Source organism: Equus przewalskii, chromosome 29 (genome assembly GCF_037783145.1).
Source record: "Equus przewalskii isolate Varuska chromosome 29, EquPr2, whole genome shotgun sequence".
NCBI lineage: Eukaryota > Metazoa > Chordata > Mammalia > Perissodactyla > Equidae > Equus > Equus przewalskii.
The window spans coordinates 30,817,880-30,834,678 of NC_091859.1; the positions used below are offsets into that span (position 1 = coordinate 30,817,880).

The window sequence follows — 16,799 nt, forward strand, 5'->3', positions numbered from 1 at the left end:
CGGCATTGGGAAGGGCCATCTACTCTACTGAGCCCACAGATTCCAACGCTAATCTCATCTGGAAAGACCCTCAGAGACACACCCAGAAACAATGTTTACACAGGGCACCTGTGGCCCACACAGGTTGGCACCTAAATTAACCATCGTGATCCCCTATAAAAGGTTTGGAATATTTAGGGAAAGAGTGTCTGGGAACAGAGTGAAGAGATTCTGAAGGCCAGCTAATCGATATAAACTTTATTTTTCTGTTGAGGTAACATTGGTTTATAACATATAAATTTCAGGTGTACATCATTATATTTCAATTTCTGTGTAGATTACACGATGTTCACCACCCAGGGACTAATTACCATCCGTCGCCACACACATGTCCTAATCACCCCTTTCGCCCTCCTCTCTCCCCCCTTCCCCTCTGGTAACCACCAATCCAATCTCTGTCTCTACATGTGCGTTTGTTGTTGTTTTTATCTTCTATTTGTGAGTGAGATCATAGGGTATTTGACTTTCTCCCTCTGACTTATTCATATAAACTTTGTCTGGAAGGCAATGAGGAGGCTTTGAATTTTTTTCGAGAGAGGAATGACAATCTCGGAACAGGGCTTTTGGAAGATTCTTGGACTGGATGGTTTGAAGGAAAAGGCAGCAGAGAAGGAGACCAGTTGGTAGAATACAATAATAGTCAAAGTGAGAGGTGATGAGCACATGTATTAGGATGGTAGCTACAGGGTCATGGTGGTTTATCACTGCGAAGGGAAGGGTGGCTTTCCATTTCAAGCTCTGGTTAGTTGGTTTATTGTGGTGAAGGGTGACAGTGGATTTGGGTTGACAGATATGAGAAACATCAGACAATCTAAAGGCTTATCTGAGAAAGTCCATTGTTGAACATTCAAAACAGTTCAAGATCACACCCTTCCTCCTTTCATTTACCCATTTACAACAAATGGTCCCTGGGTGCCTACTCTGTGCCAGGCCTATGCATGGGGAAGCCCTAGTCCAGGGAGCAGTCTAGACATATCATCAGGCTGTAACAATCTCCCGCAACAAAAGCCCAGAAATCAATAGTCTCAGAGGAGGATGGGCAGTTGAAACACCCAAGCCAGTATTGAAGGATCTGGGCTACCCTCCTATAGGAGGGGACTTCCAAGTGGAAAATTCTAGCCAGCCAGAAGAAGAGAGCCCCTACGTCAGGCAGAGACATTGTGGGGGTGCTGGGGATCCCCAGGTGAATAAGATCTGGTTTCTGCCCTTTGACATAAATGCAGCCGTGTCATGCATATATGTTATATCTTTCTTCAATCAAAAAAGAAGACTCTCCTCCCTGCAAACTTACCCTTTTTAAAGTTGAGCTGTCTGGAACCATACCCACCAGAACGACAGAGTGGGACACGAGCCTTCCCACCAGCACACCCGCAGCCCTTTGAAGGATGGGCGCAGGGTCCTTCTGGCTACCGGAAGGAACCTAGTTAATGCGCCTGGTGGCAGGTGGCTAATGTCCACAGATTAGCCGTTCAGTGGTATGCATCGCCCTGGCCCCTTCACTCTCCTAGTTTCTTATTTCCCTCCAAGCTGGGGCAAACTGGGACTGAAAGAGGACCGCTTTAATTGGTTTGGGGACCCGAAGGTGGGGGAAGGGGAGAGGGAGAAAAACCACGCTTCGTGTACGAATTAAAGAAGAAAGGAAAGTGAAATCCGAAACTCTGGGGCAGAAAGCAATCCCAGGCACACACTTTGCAAACCGCTGAGGGGAGCACACCTCGGTGGATGGGGGGGGCGGGGGTCACCTGCCCAATCTACCACCCTCCTGTTCTGGTACCAAAGCCAGGAGCCTGAGGGTCAGGGCCAGCAGCATGAGGGCAGTCCCCGTCTCTGCGCTCCCACAGGCCCCCCAATTTCCAGCCCGAGGCTCCCCACTTCCTGTAGCCTTGGTCACCGCCCCGGGCCCGTGTGAGGGGCGGGGCTGCGGAATTAAAAAAAAAAAAAAAAAGCGAGGTGATTAGCATGCCCTGGTCCCATTGGCTCTCCGCCGGCGCTGCTTTACATACGCCCGCCCCGCTGGCTGCTCCGGGTTTGCGGGGTTCGGGAGGGTTTGCAGCCGCTGCGGTCTCGGCTGCGCTTCAGTGCGGGGCGGGCGGGCGCCGAGCGAGCCCGGGCCGGGAGACGGGAGCCGGGAGCCCGGAGCCCAGAGCCAGCTGCCGGAGGAGCTGCTGCTGCGGTGGCATCTGGGTCGATTTCCGTCCTACGAACACCGAGGCCAGTGCCTGGCGGCTTCTGCGCCCAGCTGGGCCCAGGGAGGAGCGGGTCAGACACTTTTTATTTTATTTTGGAAGAAAGGGGCGAGTCCCGGCGTGAGCTTCCCTCCCGGCCTGGCTTGTCCTCAGTGCGCCCCAGCTCCGGCCCGGGCTCTGGAAGATGACTCCAGGGTCTGCCCTGTGTATTCCACCGGCGGCGGCTCCAGGAGGCAGCCGAAAGTAGTAACACTTGGTAGTAGCGGCTGGTGGAAAAGTGAGCCGAGGCGGCGCGGACTCGGCTGTGCCCGCGCCCCGGCGTCTGCTGCTCCTCGCTGCTCCTTCCCCTCGGCTCCCCGGCGGCCGCAGCATGAAGTGGCGTAGCGATGGCCAGGAGAGGTAAGAAGCCCGTGGTGCGGACGCTGGAGGATCTGACGCTGGACTCGGGTTATGGTGGCGCGGCGGACTCGGTGCGCTCCTCCAACTTGTCCCTGTGCTGTTCCGACTCGCACCCGGCGTCCCCGTATGGCGGGAGCTGCTGGCCGCCTCTAGCTGACTCCATGCACAGCCGGCACAACAGCTTTGACACCGTCAACACTGCCCTGGTGGAAGACTCCGAGGGGCTGGACTGCGCCGGCCAGCACTGCTCGCGGCTGCTGCCGGACCTCGACGAGGTCCCCTGGACCCTCCAGGAGCTGGAGGCGCTGCTGCTGCGCTCGCGCGATCCCCGGGCAGGCCCGGTGGCCCCCGGCGGCCTGCCCAAAGACGCGCTGGCCAAGCTGTCGACGCTGGTGAGCCGGGCGCTGGTACGCATCGCCAAAGAGGCGCAGCGCCTGAGCCTGCGCTTCGCTAAGTGCACCAAGTACGAGATCAAGAGCGCCATGGAGATCGTGCTGTCTTGGGGCCTGGCGGCGCACTGCACGGCGGCCGCGCTGGCCGCGCTGTCTCTCTACAACATGAGCAGTGCCGGCGGCGACCGCCTGGGCCGCGGCAAGTCTGCGCGCTGTGGCCTCACCTTCTCCGTGGGCCGCGTGTACCGCTGGATGGTAGACAGCCGCGTGGCGCTGCGCATCCACGAGCACGCCGCCATCTACCTGACGGCCTGCATGGAGAGCCTCTTCCGGGACATCTACGCGCGGGTCGTGGCCTCCGGGCTGCCCCGGAGCTGCAGTGGTCCCGGTCCGGGCTCCAGCTCCGGTCCAGGCCCAGGCTCCGGCCCCGGCGCGGCCCCCGCGGTGGATAAAGAGCGGGAGGCGCCCGGAGGGGGAACGGCGAGCGGCGGCGCCTGCAGCGCAGCCAGCAGCGCCAGCGGGGGCAGCAGCTGTTGCGCCCAGCCGGCCGCCGCTGCCGCCGCCGCCGCAGCCCCGCCGGCCGCCGCGGTCAACCACCACCATCTCCACCACCATGCGCTCCACGAGGCGCCCAAGTTCACCGTGGAGACGCTGGAGCATACTGTCAACAACGACTCCGAGATATGGGGGCTCCTGCAGCCCTATCAGCACCTCATCTGCGGGAAGAACGCCAGCGGTAAGTGGCCGCGCAGGTGCCGCCCCCTCCCACCCAACCCGGCCGACTGTCCTCGCAAGTTTGCCTCGCGTCCCCCTCCCGCGTCGTTCTAGCCACCCGCTGCAGTCCCAAGCCTCTGATGGGACCGCCGACTTGGAGGCGGCCCGAAACCCGCCTGTTCCCTCCTGCGCTCGGGATCCTCATACTTCCCGCGGCTCCTAAGGTGCCAAGTCCCAGAGCGCGCGGTTCCGCCCCCAGTGCCGGGCGGGGCGGCGGCTGCCTCCTGCAGGCTGTGGGAAGAACCCGACACCATTGTGGGGAACAGGTTTGCAGTCATTTGCGCCTAGGACATATTTCTGCCAGACCCCTGGTTTTTTGACCTTGATGATGCCAAATTCCCGGGCGCACAAGTTTGGCTCCCTGGAATTGGGGAGGAGGCTTATTCCTCCCTCCGCCGCCCGGTCCGCATACTTTCCCGCACCCTCGGGGACTCTGTCCGTGAGCTGGTAAAGGAGAGGCCCCGCGGCTCTAAAGGCAGAACGTTTGAGAGCTCGCTCGGCCTAGAAACAGTAGGGGAGAGGTGTGTGTGGTGAGAGGGTGGAGCGGGAAGACTTTCAGGTCTCAAGTTTTTCCGGGGCAGGTTTTGAGGGCCAGAGCTCACAGCTGGTGGGTCCTGCGCAATGGACACCCCCCACCCCCAATTCCGACCTCCCAGCTCTTGCAGCTCTAGGTTCCCTGTGGCAGGGAGCTGCAGCTGTCACCACTTGGCTTAAGGAGCGCCAGCCACTAGGGACCAGGGCAGGAAGGGAGTGGGGCGGGGTTCTGGAGGGGGTTGTCAGTTTAGGGCGTCGTTTCCAGCAGGTTCTGTCATTCCCTCCCGCACCCTCCCGTTTTGCAGGCCAGACCTGGGTGGGTTTGAACCTGCAATTCTGGCGGCGGAGGGGGTGGGGCTGGGGCTTCTTGTTTTCGAGAGCTCGAGCTGGCGGTCCGGCCTGTCTGCGAAAGCCGGAGCTAGACACTTCAAAGCTTCAATTTTCCACAGGAAATGGTAGAAGCGTAACTGGAGACTCCAAAAGCGAAATAAAACTTTGTTACATATTCAGCGGTTTGGCCCGAGATTGCGTGGTTGGAGCTGAAATGCAGTCTTTCTGGGCAGATTTCATTCATGTTGCTGCCTGTCCGTTTCCCGGGGGCTGACGGAGAGATGCGGCGGGCGCGGCTCGGCCTCTGGGGGTGCCAAGTGTGTGCATGTGAGTGTGTGCGTGTATGTGCGTGTGTATGTGAGTGTGCGCAGGAGCGAGCAGGCGCGCGGGTCCAGAAGCCCTTCTGAAACCGACCCTCTAGCTCTCGGTCCCTTCACCTGGCTTTGATCATTGTTGGGGGAGGGGAAAGAAGGGAGCAAAGCGTGTGTGTGTGTGTGTGTGTGTGTGTGTGTGTGTGTGGCGGGGGCGGGCTCGCGACTTCCGCGTTGATCCCCAAGACTCTTCGGGATCTCTTTGCCAGAGCCCTTCCACCTCTGCTGCCAACGGAGGGCGCAACCCTAAAGCGAAGGCATCTGCGAGGCTCCCCATCCCCCCACCCACGCCACCCACACGTGAAATCCGGACTAAGATGGAAACATCTGGGAGACGGCTTTGGTCTTTGTGTGCGCTTCTTCACAAGGGGAAGGGTTCACCTGCAAAACCCAGGAGCTTTGGACAGGATTGTTCAGTCTGGAACCCTACTCCCCAGCCCCGCAAAGCGCAGAGGGCTTCATTTTCTTCCCACCGGAGCGCCCACCGCCCTGGGAATTAACTCCCCCTTTTTACGATCGTCCTTTACTCAGTCCTGGCCCCCCAAACCCTCAGCCCCTGCTGGGATGGAACCTCTCCTTCCTTCTCTCTCCATATTTCCTTTGGGAGGAATGAGCCCGTGAGGCTCCGGTTCGGGAATCTGGATGCCCTGCTCCATGTCTGTCTTTGCCATTCTCTTGAAGTTATGATTTTGGTTGACTCACTTCCCTTCTCTGGGCCCCAGACTTCTTATCTGTCAAATAGGGGCCTAGATCTGCGAGAGACCCCCAGGTCCTCTTCTAGCTCGGTCTGTTTGTGTTAGTAGCCTCTCTGTTTTTTCAAATTGGTTTTACTTTTATGATCCTTAACATCTTTTAAAGACAGTTTTTGTGTTTATCCTTTTTGGAGTAAGTATAATTTAAGGAAGGAGCAGGCCACAGAGTTGGTTTTGGGCAGGCTGAGTGTGTGGTGGTTGGGGTTTGCTGCCATCACAGCGTTTCCCACAGCAGAGCTTAACTCCTGGGTTTCAGGGCCCCTTCAGCCATCTCTTGGTATGAGATATACTGTAATTTCATTGTGATCTCTTTTTCTCTTTTCCTTGGGCTTATTTAAAATGGCAGGTCATTTATGCAGAAGAGTTAAGGAAGGAGCGATTACTTTCTTGTGTATTTGAAACATACATTAAACATCAAACCTGTTTCTTAAACTGTTTTCGCATGGCCGTCTTTCTGATCTGCAAGCCTTATTAAGGAGCCCACGCCTTACACAATCAATTTTTTTCCCCTTTAACTCAGTGGCATCACTTATTCATTCATTTGTGAATTCGTTTGCTCATCAATATTTATTGAGCAGTTAGTCAATCCAGGATAGAGCAAGTGTAAAGGTAATAACAGCTGACACTCGTGCAAAACTACTCTATATTGACCCATTTGGTCTACAGCATTCCCTTGAAAAGGTACTACGATTATCCCTGTTATACTGAAACTGAGGCACAGTGAACTTCACTGTCTTGCTCTTTAGTGACAGATGCGTTCCCTGCCTTCAGGCCATCCCACTTGCCCTTCATTACCTACACAGTGAAGCAGAGACCCCTTACAGCCTGACGTTCTTTCTGTCCCGATTTATCCACCTTTTGTTCCTATCAAACTGCACTGGCGGTACTGGACTTCATGTTTTTATATCCTCCGCCAAGTCTAAGGGCCTGGTACACAGCTGCAGCTTATGAGATGCCTGTTGAGTTGAGCAAGCTATTGTGTAATGTTATACAGCGATGTCCTGAAAGAAGCTGTTGATTTTTGAGTGTCTTGCGTCATCTTTTCAAGTCTTTCTACCTTGGTGGCCCCTTCTTACTGCCATCTCTGCACCTGTCCACCTTTCTTATTTGCTGCTGCTAAACTGCCAGGCCCAAGGAATCCTGAACCTGATCATAGGGAACCCGGAGGGCTTGGTGGCTTTCAACAATCACGTGCACGGGCTGAAGGCATGAACTCTGCAGTGACTCTTTACCCTTCAGAGCTAGGTTTTTTTCTTCTGTTGATTTTCAGCTGTTAGGAAGAGGTAGGGTAGCAGCTTAGAGACCTCAGTGTGTGTTGCATGCCTGTGGGGTTTTAAAATTGGGCTTGATTGATTTTGCTGAAGCTAAATAAGGAGCAGACAGAAGGGCTTCACCATGCCATTGTGTATGTTTTACCTCTAAGCTTAAACCCCTCCAGAGCTGACCACTTCCCACACATCCATGAAGACTTGGATCAAGAGAAATCTTTCCAGCATCTCTGTGAGGACCTCCTTGATGCAACCCTTCCACTACTCCCCAAACCTGGGCCTTACACAGCCCTTTCCCCATGTCTTGGGGATCCTGACCTTGACCTTGCTGTAAGTGACTCTCCATCACGCTATGGTACCTCCAGTGCAAGCTTGTATCTTATTCATCTTTGTAGCTCCTTCCATATCACTCAACCCAGCACCTAGCACTTAGTAGATGCTGAGTACGGTTTGTTGAATGAATATAATGGGCCCATTAAATCTTTGGGATTTAAAATTACCCATCAACGTCTGTAAAGGCCTCTGAAGTCAGACCTCCTGGGTTTGAATTTCAAGGCTGCCATTTTCTAGCTGTGTGTTCTTAGGTATGTCCCTAACCTCTCTGAGTTCCAGTTTCCTTAGCTGTAAGATGGAAACAATAATTAGGATGAAATGAGATTATGTGTATAAGGGTGTTACACTCTGATGCCTGACACACGGTAGAGGCCAAAATGGTGATGGCGGTTGTGATAAATCCAGGCCCAATGGTATCTCGCCTCTGTTTCATCCAGATGAACTCATCCCCATCCATTCAGTGTGGAGGGAGCCAGCAGGGTGCAGAATTTTAGCTGGGTACCTCTTCCTGATATTTCCAGCATCAGATAATTCAGTGCATCCACCTCAGGGATGGACCCACTGGGCAAGTGACATGCCCCCGCCGCCAAGGTCACAAAAAGATTGTTTTGGTGAAAGGAAAGTAGCTCATTTTTTTGCTGTATTTTTTTAAACAAGCATCCTTAGTGAAGAGGTGCCAGGGAACTTTCTGGGGTGATAGAAATGTCCCTTACATTGACAGTGGTATGGAGGTATATGCATTGGTCAAAACATGCTGCATTGTAAGCTTAAGACTTGTGCGTTTCACTGTATTGCAAAATACACTTCAATAAAAAAAAGACATACCAAAAAAAAAAAAAAGCCGCAGGCATCCTTGAATGAAATTTGGTTTTAAATGCAGAAAGAATCTGAAGGGAAGACTGGAAGGGGCAGTGTGGTGTGATGAAAGAGAGAAGGACTTTAGACTTAGAAGATCTAGCCTTTAATTTCAGCTTGGCCACTTTCTAGCAAATGACGTTTGCTGAATTTGGTTTTCTCATCTGTACAGTGAGGATTGCCCCCCAAAAAAAGCATAAAAAAGGAAGAAAATCCAAACCTACCACATAGGGGGATTAAGAGGATTAAGTCAGATCAAGTATGTGAAAACATCTGTCACATAGTAGGCACTCAATAATAATGGCTTCCTTAAAAAACAGATTATTCAGGCTGGTGGTAATAATAATACTTTGGGGATTTAGAATAGTCTCTTTCATTTCAGGGATACCCAATCACTTTATAAACATTAATTAACATGAGCTCTTGCCTCACCAACACTGGATTGGTGGGTAAGTTGGTGTTCAGGTCATTTATTTTCCTGTTGCTCTGGAGACTAGATGCTTAGTCAGCATTTTCTTGTCCTCCAGTTTGGTCCTGCTGTTCCACGGTGCAGCGTTGCTGTACTGGACAAAAACGTCACAGAAGAAACCCAGCTTTTTATGGAGAACGGCAGAAGCAATCTCCAGAGCCAGCCACAGCAGTTCTGTGCTCACAGAGCACGTTTTTAATTAACTAGCTCAATGTAAATTAAAACTTGGAATTTGGGTCAGTGGAGGGTTATTTGGTTTTTTATGCAGACTTGCCAGTTCAGTGCTGGGATCTTTGCAAGTAGGGTGCTTCCTGAAACATGATATAAAAATAACAGCAAAATAAAACAACGGGGGACCAACCTGGAGACCTCGGGTCAGGGGTGGGGTTGCTGATGACCTTTAAATAGGAGAAAGGCCTCTAATTCTGAGTCTGTTATTATTTGTGACCTTGACCCAGGCACCAAACTTAACCTATAAAATGGGTCTGATTATCATCCACTGAGAGGTAAATATAAAACAGTAATTGACTTTGGAGTCAGACACACCCATAACTTGCAGTTTACCTATCTGTAAAATGGGTATTGTAATAATAATAGTTACACTTATATAGTGCTTATTATATGCCAGGTGCTGTTTCAAAAGCTCTCTGTATTATAATTGTTACAGCTACATTAGCTATTATAAAAGACAGCCCCGAATCGCAGGAGCCTAATGCAAGAGAAGGTCATTTCTTACTCACTGGAGTCTGAGTGGGAGAGGAGCGGGGTGGGAGGAGGCAGGAAGGTCATTTAGGTGCCAAGACTGAGGGAGGCGGTGCTCTCTTTATCTTCAACGTGTGGCCTTTAGGGCCTTCCTTTGACATTCATCCAGCCGATAAGTAGAGGGAGGAGCATGTGGAGGATCTTAAGAAAGGTGTTATGGGCTAACCCTGAGCCCTTATATCCTTGGCCAGATGTGTCACTGGCCCCCTGGCCACTGAATATCTGTGTGCATCCTTCTCACACACAAAACGTGTTCCCTTTTCCACAGGGAGGAAACTCATGTTCTATCCAATCTCTGCTTCCAACTTGACGTTCAGGATCCTTGGGTGAATTTCTGTGCCATCCATTGGGTTGAACGTGACTCCTCGTGATTCAGGCCATGAGCCAAAAGAGACTTGTTATCTTCCACTCGGTGCCCAGATGCCATATTGGAGGATAACCTATTAGGAAAAGGCAACAGTGGAAGACACACAGAAGTCACTGGTCCTTAGTAGTTATGAAATTTTGCCAAGCATGCACGATGTGGCCGTGCCCCGGAAGCGGGAGACGTTCCTTGCTTAAGCCCAGATTCTGCTCTCTGGGAGCAATTTCGTGGTTCATTGTTCTCCATGCTCCTGGCTCTGCCTTCTGGGAGGATTTTCTCGGTCGATTATTCTTCTTGGCCGCACTTGAAGTGGGTCTTGGGGAGTATGACCTCCCTGAGGCTCCACATCTTTTGTAACCTAGTTCCTGCCCTTGAAATTTTAGAGGCCCAAGGATTGTTTTTAACACTGTAAGAGTAAAAGCTTTTTAAAGTCCCGGCTTATTGATTTTGCCAATGCAATTCCTTCAACAACCCCGTAGGATTTTCATCTAGGATGTCTGATGTGCCAGTAGCCACACCCAGAGTTATTTCCCAGACTTATTTCTCAAGCGCAGATTATTTCTTATCTTTCTCAACCCATTCCTCCCTCTCTCTCTCAACTTAATGGCACCTACCTTGAGGCCATCAGGTATAGGTAGGAAGCTTATACCCTTAATCTGATATTTATTTCACTTAAAAGTCTTTCGATCTTAAGTCTTATTGTTTGGGGTCTAGAAATAATTATCTTGTTCACCTCTCTACTATTTCTGTCCCATTTTCCTTGCAAACTGGCTAATTTGTGCCTGAGCTCCTGTCTTTCCCTAATACCTTATTGAGTTCAGCCAGGAACAATCAGCAAACTCTATTACTATTATTTTTCTCAAGCCTCTTCCTCTACAGCTTACAGGCTCACTAGGCATGAGTTCTGCCTTCTAAGTTATCATAGATGATGGTTCAGCCAAACATTTTACTGCTGTATGACATGGGTCTCCAGTTTCACAGCCTCTAATATCATAACCTGCCATCTGATTTCTAAGCCAATGCCTTTTATTTAAGCGCCCCACTTCTGGTGCCAATTTCTTTATTAGTTAGAGTAATGCTAGCTGTTGCATCAGATAAACCCTAACATCTTAGGGGGTGAAGACAGTAAGAGTTGTTTTCTCATTCATGTTGAGTCCAGTTGATGGCAGGGGAGGGAGGAGCTCTGTTCCATGGAAGTTGATGGAGGGTCTGCCGTCTGAACACGTGACTCCCAGGAACTTCCCTGACTGGGGACAACAGAGTGTGGAGGATTGTGTGGGAGGTTTTTATCGGACAGCCCTGAATGTGGGTCTATCAGTTCCTTTCATATTCCAGTGGTCGGAACTCAGTCACATGGCCTCAACTAGATACAAGGGGGCTGGGAACTGTGGTCTCCAGCAGGGCAGCCACAATTCTACACTATTGGAGGGGCGTAAATTTTTGATAGAAAGCTAGATACTTCTGCCGCCATATAGTAACTTTTTTTATTGAGTCACATTGGTTTGTAACATTATGTAAATATCAGGTCTACATCATTCTATTTCAGCTTCTGTATATACTGTACCGTGTTCACCACCGAAAGTCTAGTTTCCATCTGTCACCATACATATGTGCCCCTTTACCCCTGTCGCCCACCTCCTCACCCCCTTCCCCTCTGGTGACCACCAATCTGTTCTCCGTATCTGTGTGTTTGTTTATCTCCCACATATGAGTGAAATCATACAGTAATAGTCTTTCTCTGTCTGACTTATTTCACTTGGCATATTACCCTCAAGGTCCATCCATGTTGTTGCAAATGGCATGATTTCATCTTTTTTACGGCAGAGTAGTATTCCATTGTGTATATATACCACATCTTCTTTATCTATTCATCTGTTGATGGGCACTTAGGTTGTTTCCAAGTCTTGACTATTGTGAATAATGCTGCAATGAACATAGGGGTGCATCTTGTCTTTTTGAATTAGTATTTTTGTGTCCTTTGGTTAAATACCCAGAAATAGAATAGCTGGATCCTATGGTATTTGTATTTTTAGTTTTTTGAGGAATCTCCACACTGTTTTCCATAGTGGCTGCACCAGTTTGCACTCCCACCAGCAGTGCAGGAGGGCTCCCTTTTCTCCACATCCTCTCCAACACTTGTTATTTCTTGTCTTTTTAATAATAGTCATTCTGACAGATGGGAGATGACATCTCATTGTAGTTTTGATTTTCATTTCTCTAATAATTAGTGATGTTGAACATCTTTTCCTGTGCCTGTTGGAAAATTGTCTGTTCAGATCCTCTGCCCATTTTTTAATTGGGTTGTTCATTTAGAAAAAAAATTTTTTTTTAAGATTTTATTTTTCCTTTTTCTCCCCAAAGCCCCCCAGTACACAGTTGTATATTTTTAGTTGTGGGTCCTCGTAGTTGTGACATGTGGGACACCGCCTCAGCATGGCTTGATGAGTGGTGTCTTGTCTGCGCCCAGGATCTGAACGGGTGAAACCCTGGGCCACCGAAGTGGAGCCCTCGAACTTAACCACTCGGCCACGGGGCCGGCCCCAGGTTGTTCATTTTTTAATCCTCACCACAACCTTATGAAATGGGTGCTATTATTATTATTATTCCCATTGTACAGGTTAGGATGTTGAGGAACAGAAAGTTTAAAGAATTTGCCTAAGGTGACACAGTAGGTGAGTGGTGGGTCAGATTTGACCCCAAGCAATCTGGCTCTGGACTGCCTCATAGAGTGTTCGTGAAGATTAAAATATTATTAAAAACAAATGATATGGTGGATTCAAAGTGTTTTTCCCAGTGTGTCATACATGGTACATCCTTAACAACTGTTATCCTTTATCTTTATGATTGTTATCATCATCCTATTCTGGAAGTGGGGTGCTACGTGGCTTGACAGTGAATTGGTGCGAAGCTCTCAGGCATGGGTGAAGTATAAATCCAGAAGAGCAGGTGCTGCAGGCAACCTGTGCTGTGCTCCTGTCTCCTCCCCGCTCCATCCCGTGCGTGGCATCCACAGGGGATCAAGAGCTGCTGAGCCAGGCACTGGGTCTTTCACACATGCTACCTTCTTCAGTCTTCACACTGTTCTTGTGAAGTGGGTGTTCCCTATCCCCATTTCACTGGGGAGGAAACTGAGTCTCAGAAAGGCCAACAACTAGTTCGAGATGGCATAATTACGAAGGGGTAGAGTTGGGATTTGGGCTCCAGAACCTGTGGTCTGAATGGCTATAGCACAGTGGCGAAATCTGGGCCCGATGAGCCGCTGAGAGGATCCCAGAAGGACTCTAGTGCAGCCTCGGGGTGTGGATGGAGGGCGGGGCTCTCCTTGGTGCCAGTGGTCATGGTTGCTGACCGTCCTTTGCATAATATGAGGTCACAGGTCTTTTTTTAGTCCCCACCGCTGGCTTCCCCATCCCTGGCTGCCCCATGAGTCATGCCCAGCCATCCTTGAGGTTGCTGGGTAGCCTCCTCAGCTGAGGCCCTGGGGCAGTGGGTGGCTTTGTGGTCCCCAGGGGACAGCTCTGTCCATACCCTGCCTGGCCGGGTAGGCTCGATGCCAGAGGGAGCACAGCCTTCTCACTAGAACCGAATGCAGAAATCTGTGGCGCAGCAGAGAATTTGTTCTGGTCCTCCCTGGGGACCACAGAGCTGGGATTTTCCCAGACTCAGGAGTTAGGGGGCCAAGGTTCAAATTCCGGCTCCACCCCCTATCAACCAGGTGACCTTGGGCAAACCAGGTAATCTTTCTGAGCCTCGGTTTCCACATCTGCTAAATGAGGATAATGGTAGTACTCCCTCATAGGGTCATTAGGAGGATAAGATGAGTTAATTCACGCAAAAGTCCTTAGAATAGTATTGGACACATGGTAAATACTCAATGTCTGTTAGCGATTATTATTAACAAGTGCTCAAGAAGTGCCGGCCTCCTTGCTTAAAGAGCTGCTCCTTGACCCTGCTTCATTTATTGAGTGAAGGACTTTAGTCTGCCAGCAACCAGACTTCCAGGGTTTGACCACTTACTAGCTGTGTGATATTAGGCAAGTTACCTAGTCTCTCTGACTCAGTCTTCCCCTTTGTTAAATGAGAATAAAAATAAAACCTAAATATGAGGGCTGTTGCAAAGTGCCTGACATGCAGAGATTGCTTAATAAATATTGGCATTGCTGGATTTTATTATATTCGTTATGACTTTTTCTGCAGGCACTATGTTAGATGTTAAGCCACATGGTCCCTGCCCTCATGGAGTTGCAGGCCTGTAGTGGACTTATTTTTTTCATCAAATAATCGTCTAGATGTAAATTTACAACTGTGATGGTTGCTACAAAGGAGAGATGCACGGGGCTGTAAGAGTCTTTACTGAGGCTCTTGATGTAGTTAGCAGTGAGGGAAGGCTTCTCTAAGTAAGTGATGAGGTAGTGAGGCTTGAGGGAGGCTGGAGTATGGCCCATTTGGTGGAAAAGGTAGAGAAGTAAGTACTCTGTGAATGCAAACAGAATGTGCAAAGGGCCTGTGGCAATGGGAGCATGATAAGGAGGAGAGCAGCCAGTGTGGCTGGAATGGGAGAACCAAGTGAGGGGAGCTGGGTGGGGGTTGGACCAAGCATCTGCCAGATTAAGGAGTTGGTCTTTTCCCAAGGACACTGGAAATCCTTTGAAAGGTTTTTTAAGGAGGGAGATGCTATGATCAGATTTGTGTTCTAAAAAGCTCATGTAGCTGCAGTACTGAGAGCAGACGGGAAGAGAAGGGTGAATGTAGAAAGGCCAGCTGGGTGTTGATATCACCTGCATCCTACACAAGAAGAAGCTGAGGCTGTGAAACATTTAGTAACTTGCCCACAGTCCCTGAGACAGTAAACGGCAGAGCAGGGATTTGAACTCAAGTCCGAGGGACTACAAATTCTAACGTCCTCCCACCCATGCCATGCCTCATCCCACGGGAGCATCTGATTCAAACCTCACATTTTACAGGTGGGGAAACTGAGGCCCAGAGCGAGACACTGCTTTGCCCAAGGTAGCAAGGTCACAGGGCAGAGCTGGCACCAGTATCCCAGGTTTCTGGGTCCTTAGACCATCTCCCCTCCAAACCAGATCATTCCTGGGAGGCAGGGTCCGGTGAGAGGCTACATTGTCGACAGCAGCGTTGGAGATTACTCTAGGACCCCGCTGTAGCATCTCTAGTTTTACTGTGCATCTCGCAGTCAAAGAGATGCTAGTCCGGCAGCGTGCAGAGGGCCCTGTTAGCTGTGGCTGAGCCAATGCAAACGATCCCTGTGAAGATCAGGTGTGCTGAAGGCAGAGCCAAATTAGCAGTTCCCCAGTGTACTAACATCCGAGGGCAAATCAGAGAGGCAGCTGGAGAGGACGAGAGAAACCTTCCAAAAGGGGCCCGTCTCGGGGGTGGAGGTTGCTTGGATTAACTGGGGTGTTTTTGGGTGGCGTGTGTCATTGTTCCTTCCTGATCTCAGCTCACAGTACCACCCAGGGCGTCAGGATGTGCCCCACAAGCACGCAGACATAAATCACCTCTTTCTCTCTCTTGATGCCTCTGAGGATTTCAGGTATCGGGGAGCGGGCACAGCTCTTCCCTCCCTCGGCCTCCTCCCTCGGCCCCTTGCAGGGTGGGGGCCTGGGCAAGAAAAAGTGGATGGGGTTCCTCCCTCATGCGGCTTGCAGGCTGAGGTGAGTTTCGTTTATTCACAGATGATCACCAGAGGTAAGCTGCACGCGTGGCGGTAGCTCCTTAGGAGAGGTTCACGGGGCCATGGGACAGAGCCTCCTTCGACAGGCGGGGGAGGTCCGGCTGCCCCTCCCTCGTGCTTCCAGGGGTGGCTGTGGCCAGCACCTGGACACTAGACAGTGCGGCTGGGGTGGGGTTGGGGTTAGGACTCGCAATTCTCCTTCCTGCACTGGGCCAGCGTGGGAGGAGAGCCGGGAGTCTGGTCCCCCCGTCAGCGCCTCCGAGTTCTGCATCTGGCCCTCTGTCTTTCGAAGCCTCCCCTCACTCCTCCTGCAGCCTCCATTTTTGGGGCAGATGATGAGTCTCTTGCTGCTGCTTCTTCCAGTCTCTGGGGCAGGCTGGCGTAGGTGAGAAGCCACAGGCTCTGTTCCGAGGGGCCGGGAGGGGGGGCCCTGCCTCTGTTCCCCTCCCGACCTCCTCCCCTCCTCCCCACCTGGTCCCCCTGCTGTTGCTGATTCTGCCGTTGCACCAAGTCTTCACAGCGTGAGGGCTTTGGCTTAAGGAACAGACCAAGAGCAAGCTGGTGATTTCGTGGCCTCTGATGGCCCCACCATGTGGAACCGCTCGGGGCAGCTGGGAGCCTGTGGGGGTGCGGTGGAGGAGGAAGGGATGCAGGAAGGTGCCGGAACCCTCCAGTGAGTAGGAAGGCTGCGGCTCAGGCCTAGCAGGGTGTGCGCATGCTGTGCAACCTTGGAGAGGCCCCTGACCTCGCTGAACCTCAGTTTCCTCATACAGGAATGGGAAATAATGATAATACCAGGTTGTGGTATTCACGGACCCGTAGGTGTCCGAGGAGGCAACACTTCGGGAAACCGTAAAGCTCAGCACTTAGTAATGGCAAAGGCTAACGTTTATTTAGTGTTTACCACTGTATTAGGGTTCTTCAGAAAAACAAAACCAACAGGACGTATATAGATATCTGTAACAGGAAATTTGTTATGAGAATCAGCTCACGCAGTTAGAGAGGCCAGAAAGTCCCACAGTTTGCCATTTGCAAGCTGGAGAACTGGGAAAGCCAGTGGTATAATTCAGTCTAAGTCCTAAGGAGTGGCAACCAGGGAGCTTCAGGTGCAAATCCTGGATCTGAAGACCCAAGAACCAGCATTTGCTGCCCTCGAGCTTCCCAGTAGCCTGTGTAAAAAGAGCAATCATGAGCAGATGCACAATTCATGGTATGACCGATGAGAGAGCAATAAACCAGCTGCTGTAGCTGTTCCTGCGGTTGAGGCCTGAAAGGA

At 50.9% G+C, this 16,799-nt stretch overlaps 1 protein-coding gene across 4 annotated transcripts in view; it reads left to right on the forward strand.

Annotated features, from left to right (window-relative positions):
- The first annotated feature begins 229 nt into the window (after positions 1-229).
- ABTB3 (ankyrin repeat and BTB domain containing 3) overlaps positions 230-16,799 on the forward strand; it is a 301,232-nt gene continuing 284,662 nt past the window's right edge. For all 4 annotated transcript variants that reach the window (XM_070600630.1, XM_070600632.1, XM_070600631.1 and 1 more), the window contains exon 1: positions 230-3,752. In XM_070600630.1, the coding sequence (XP_070456731.1) occupies positions 2,612-3,752 (1,141 nt within the window). In that variant the 5' untranslated portion in view covers positions 230-2,611. The remainder of the gene's footprint in view (positions 3,753-16,799) is intronic.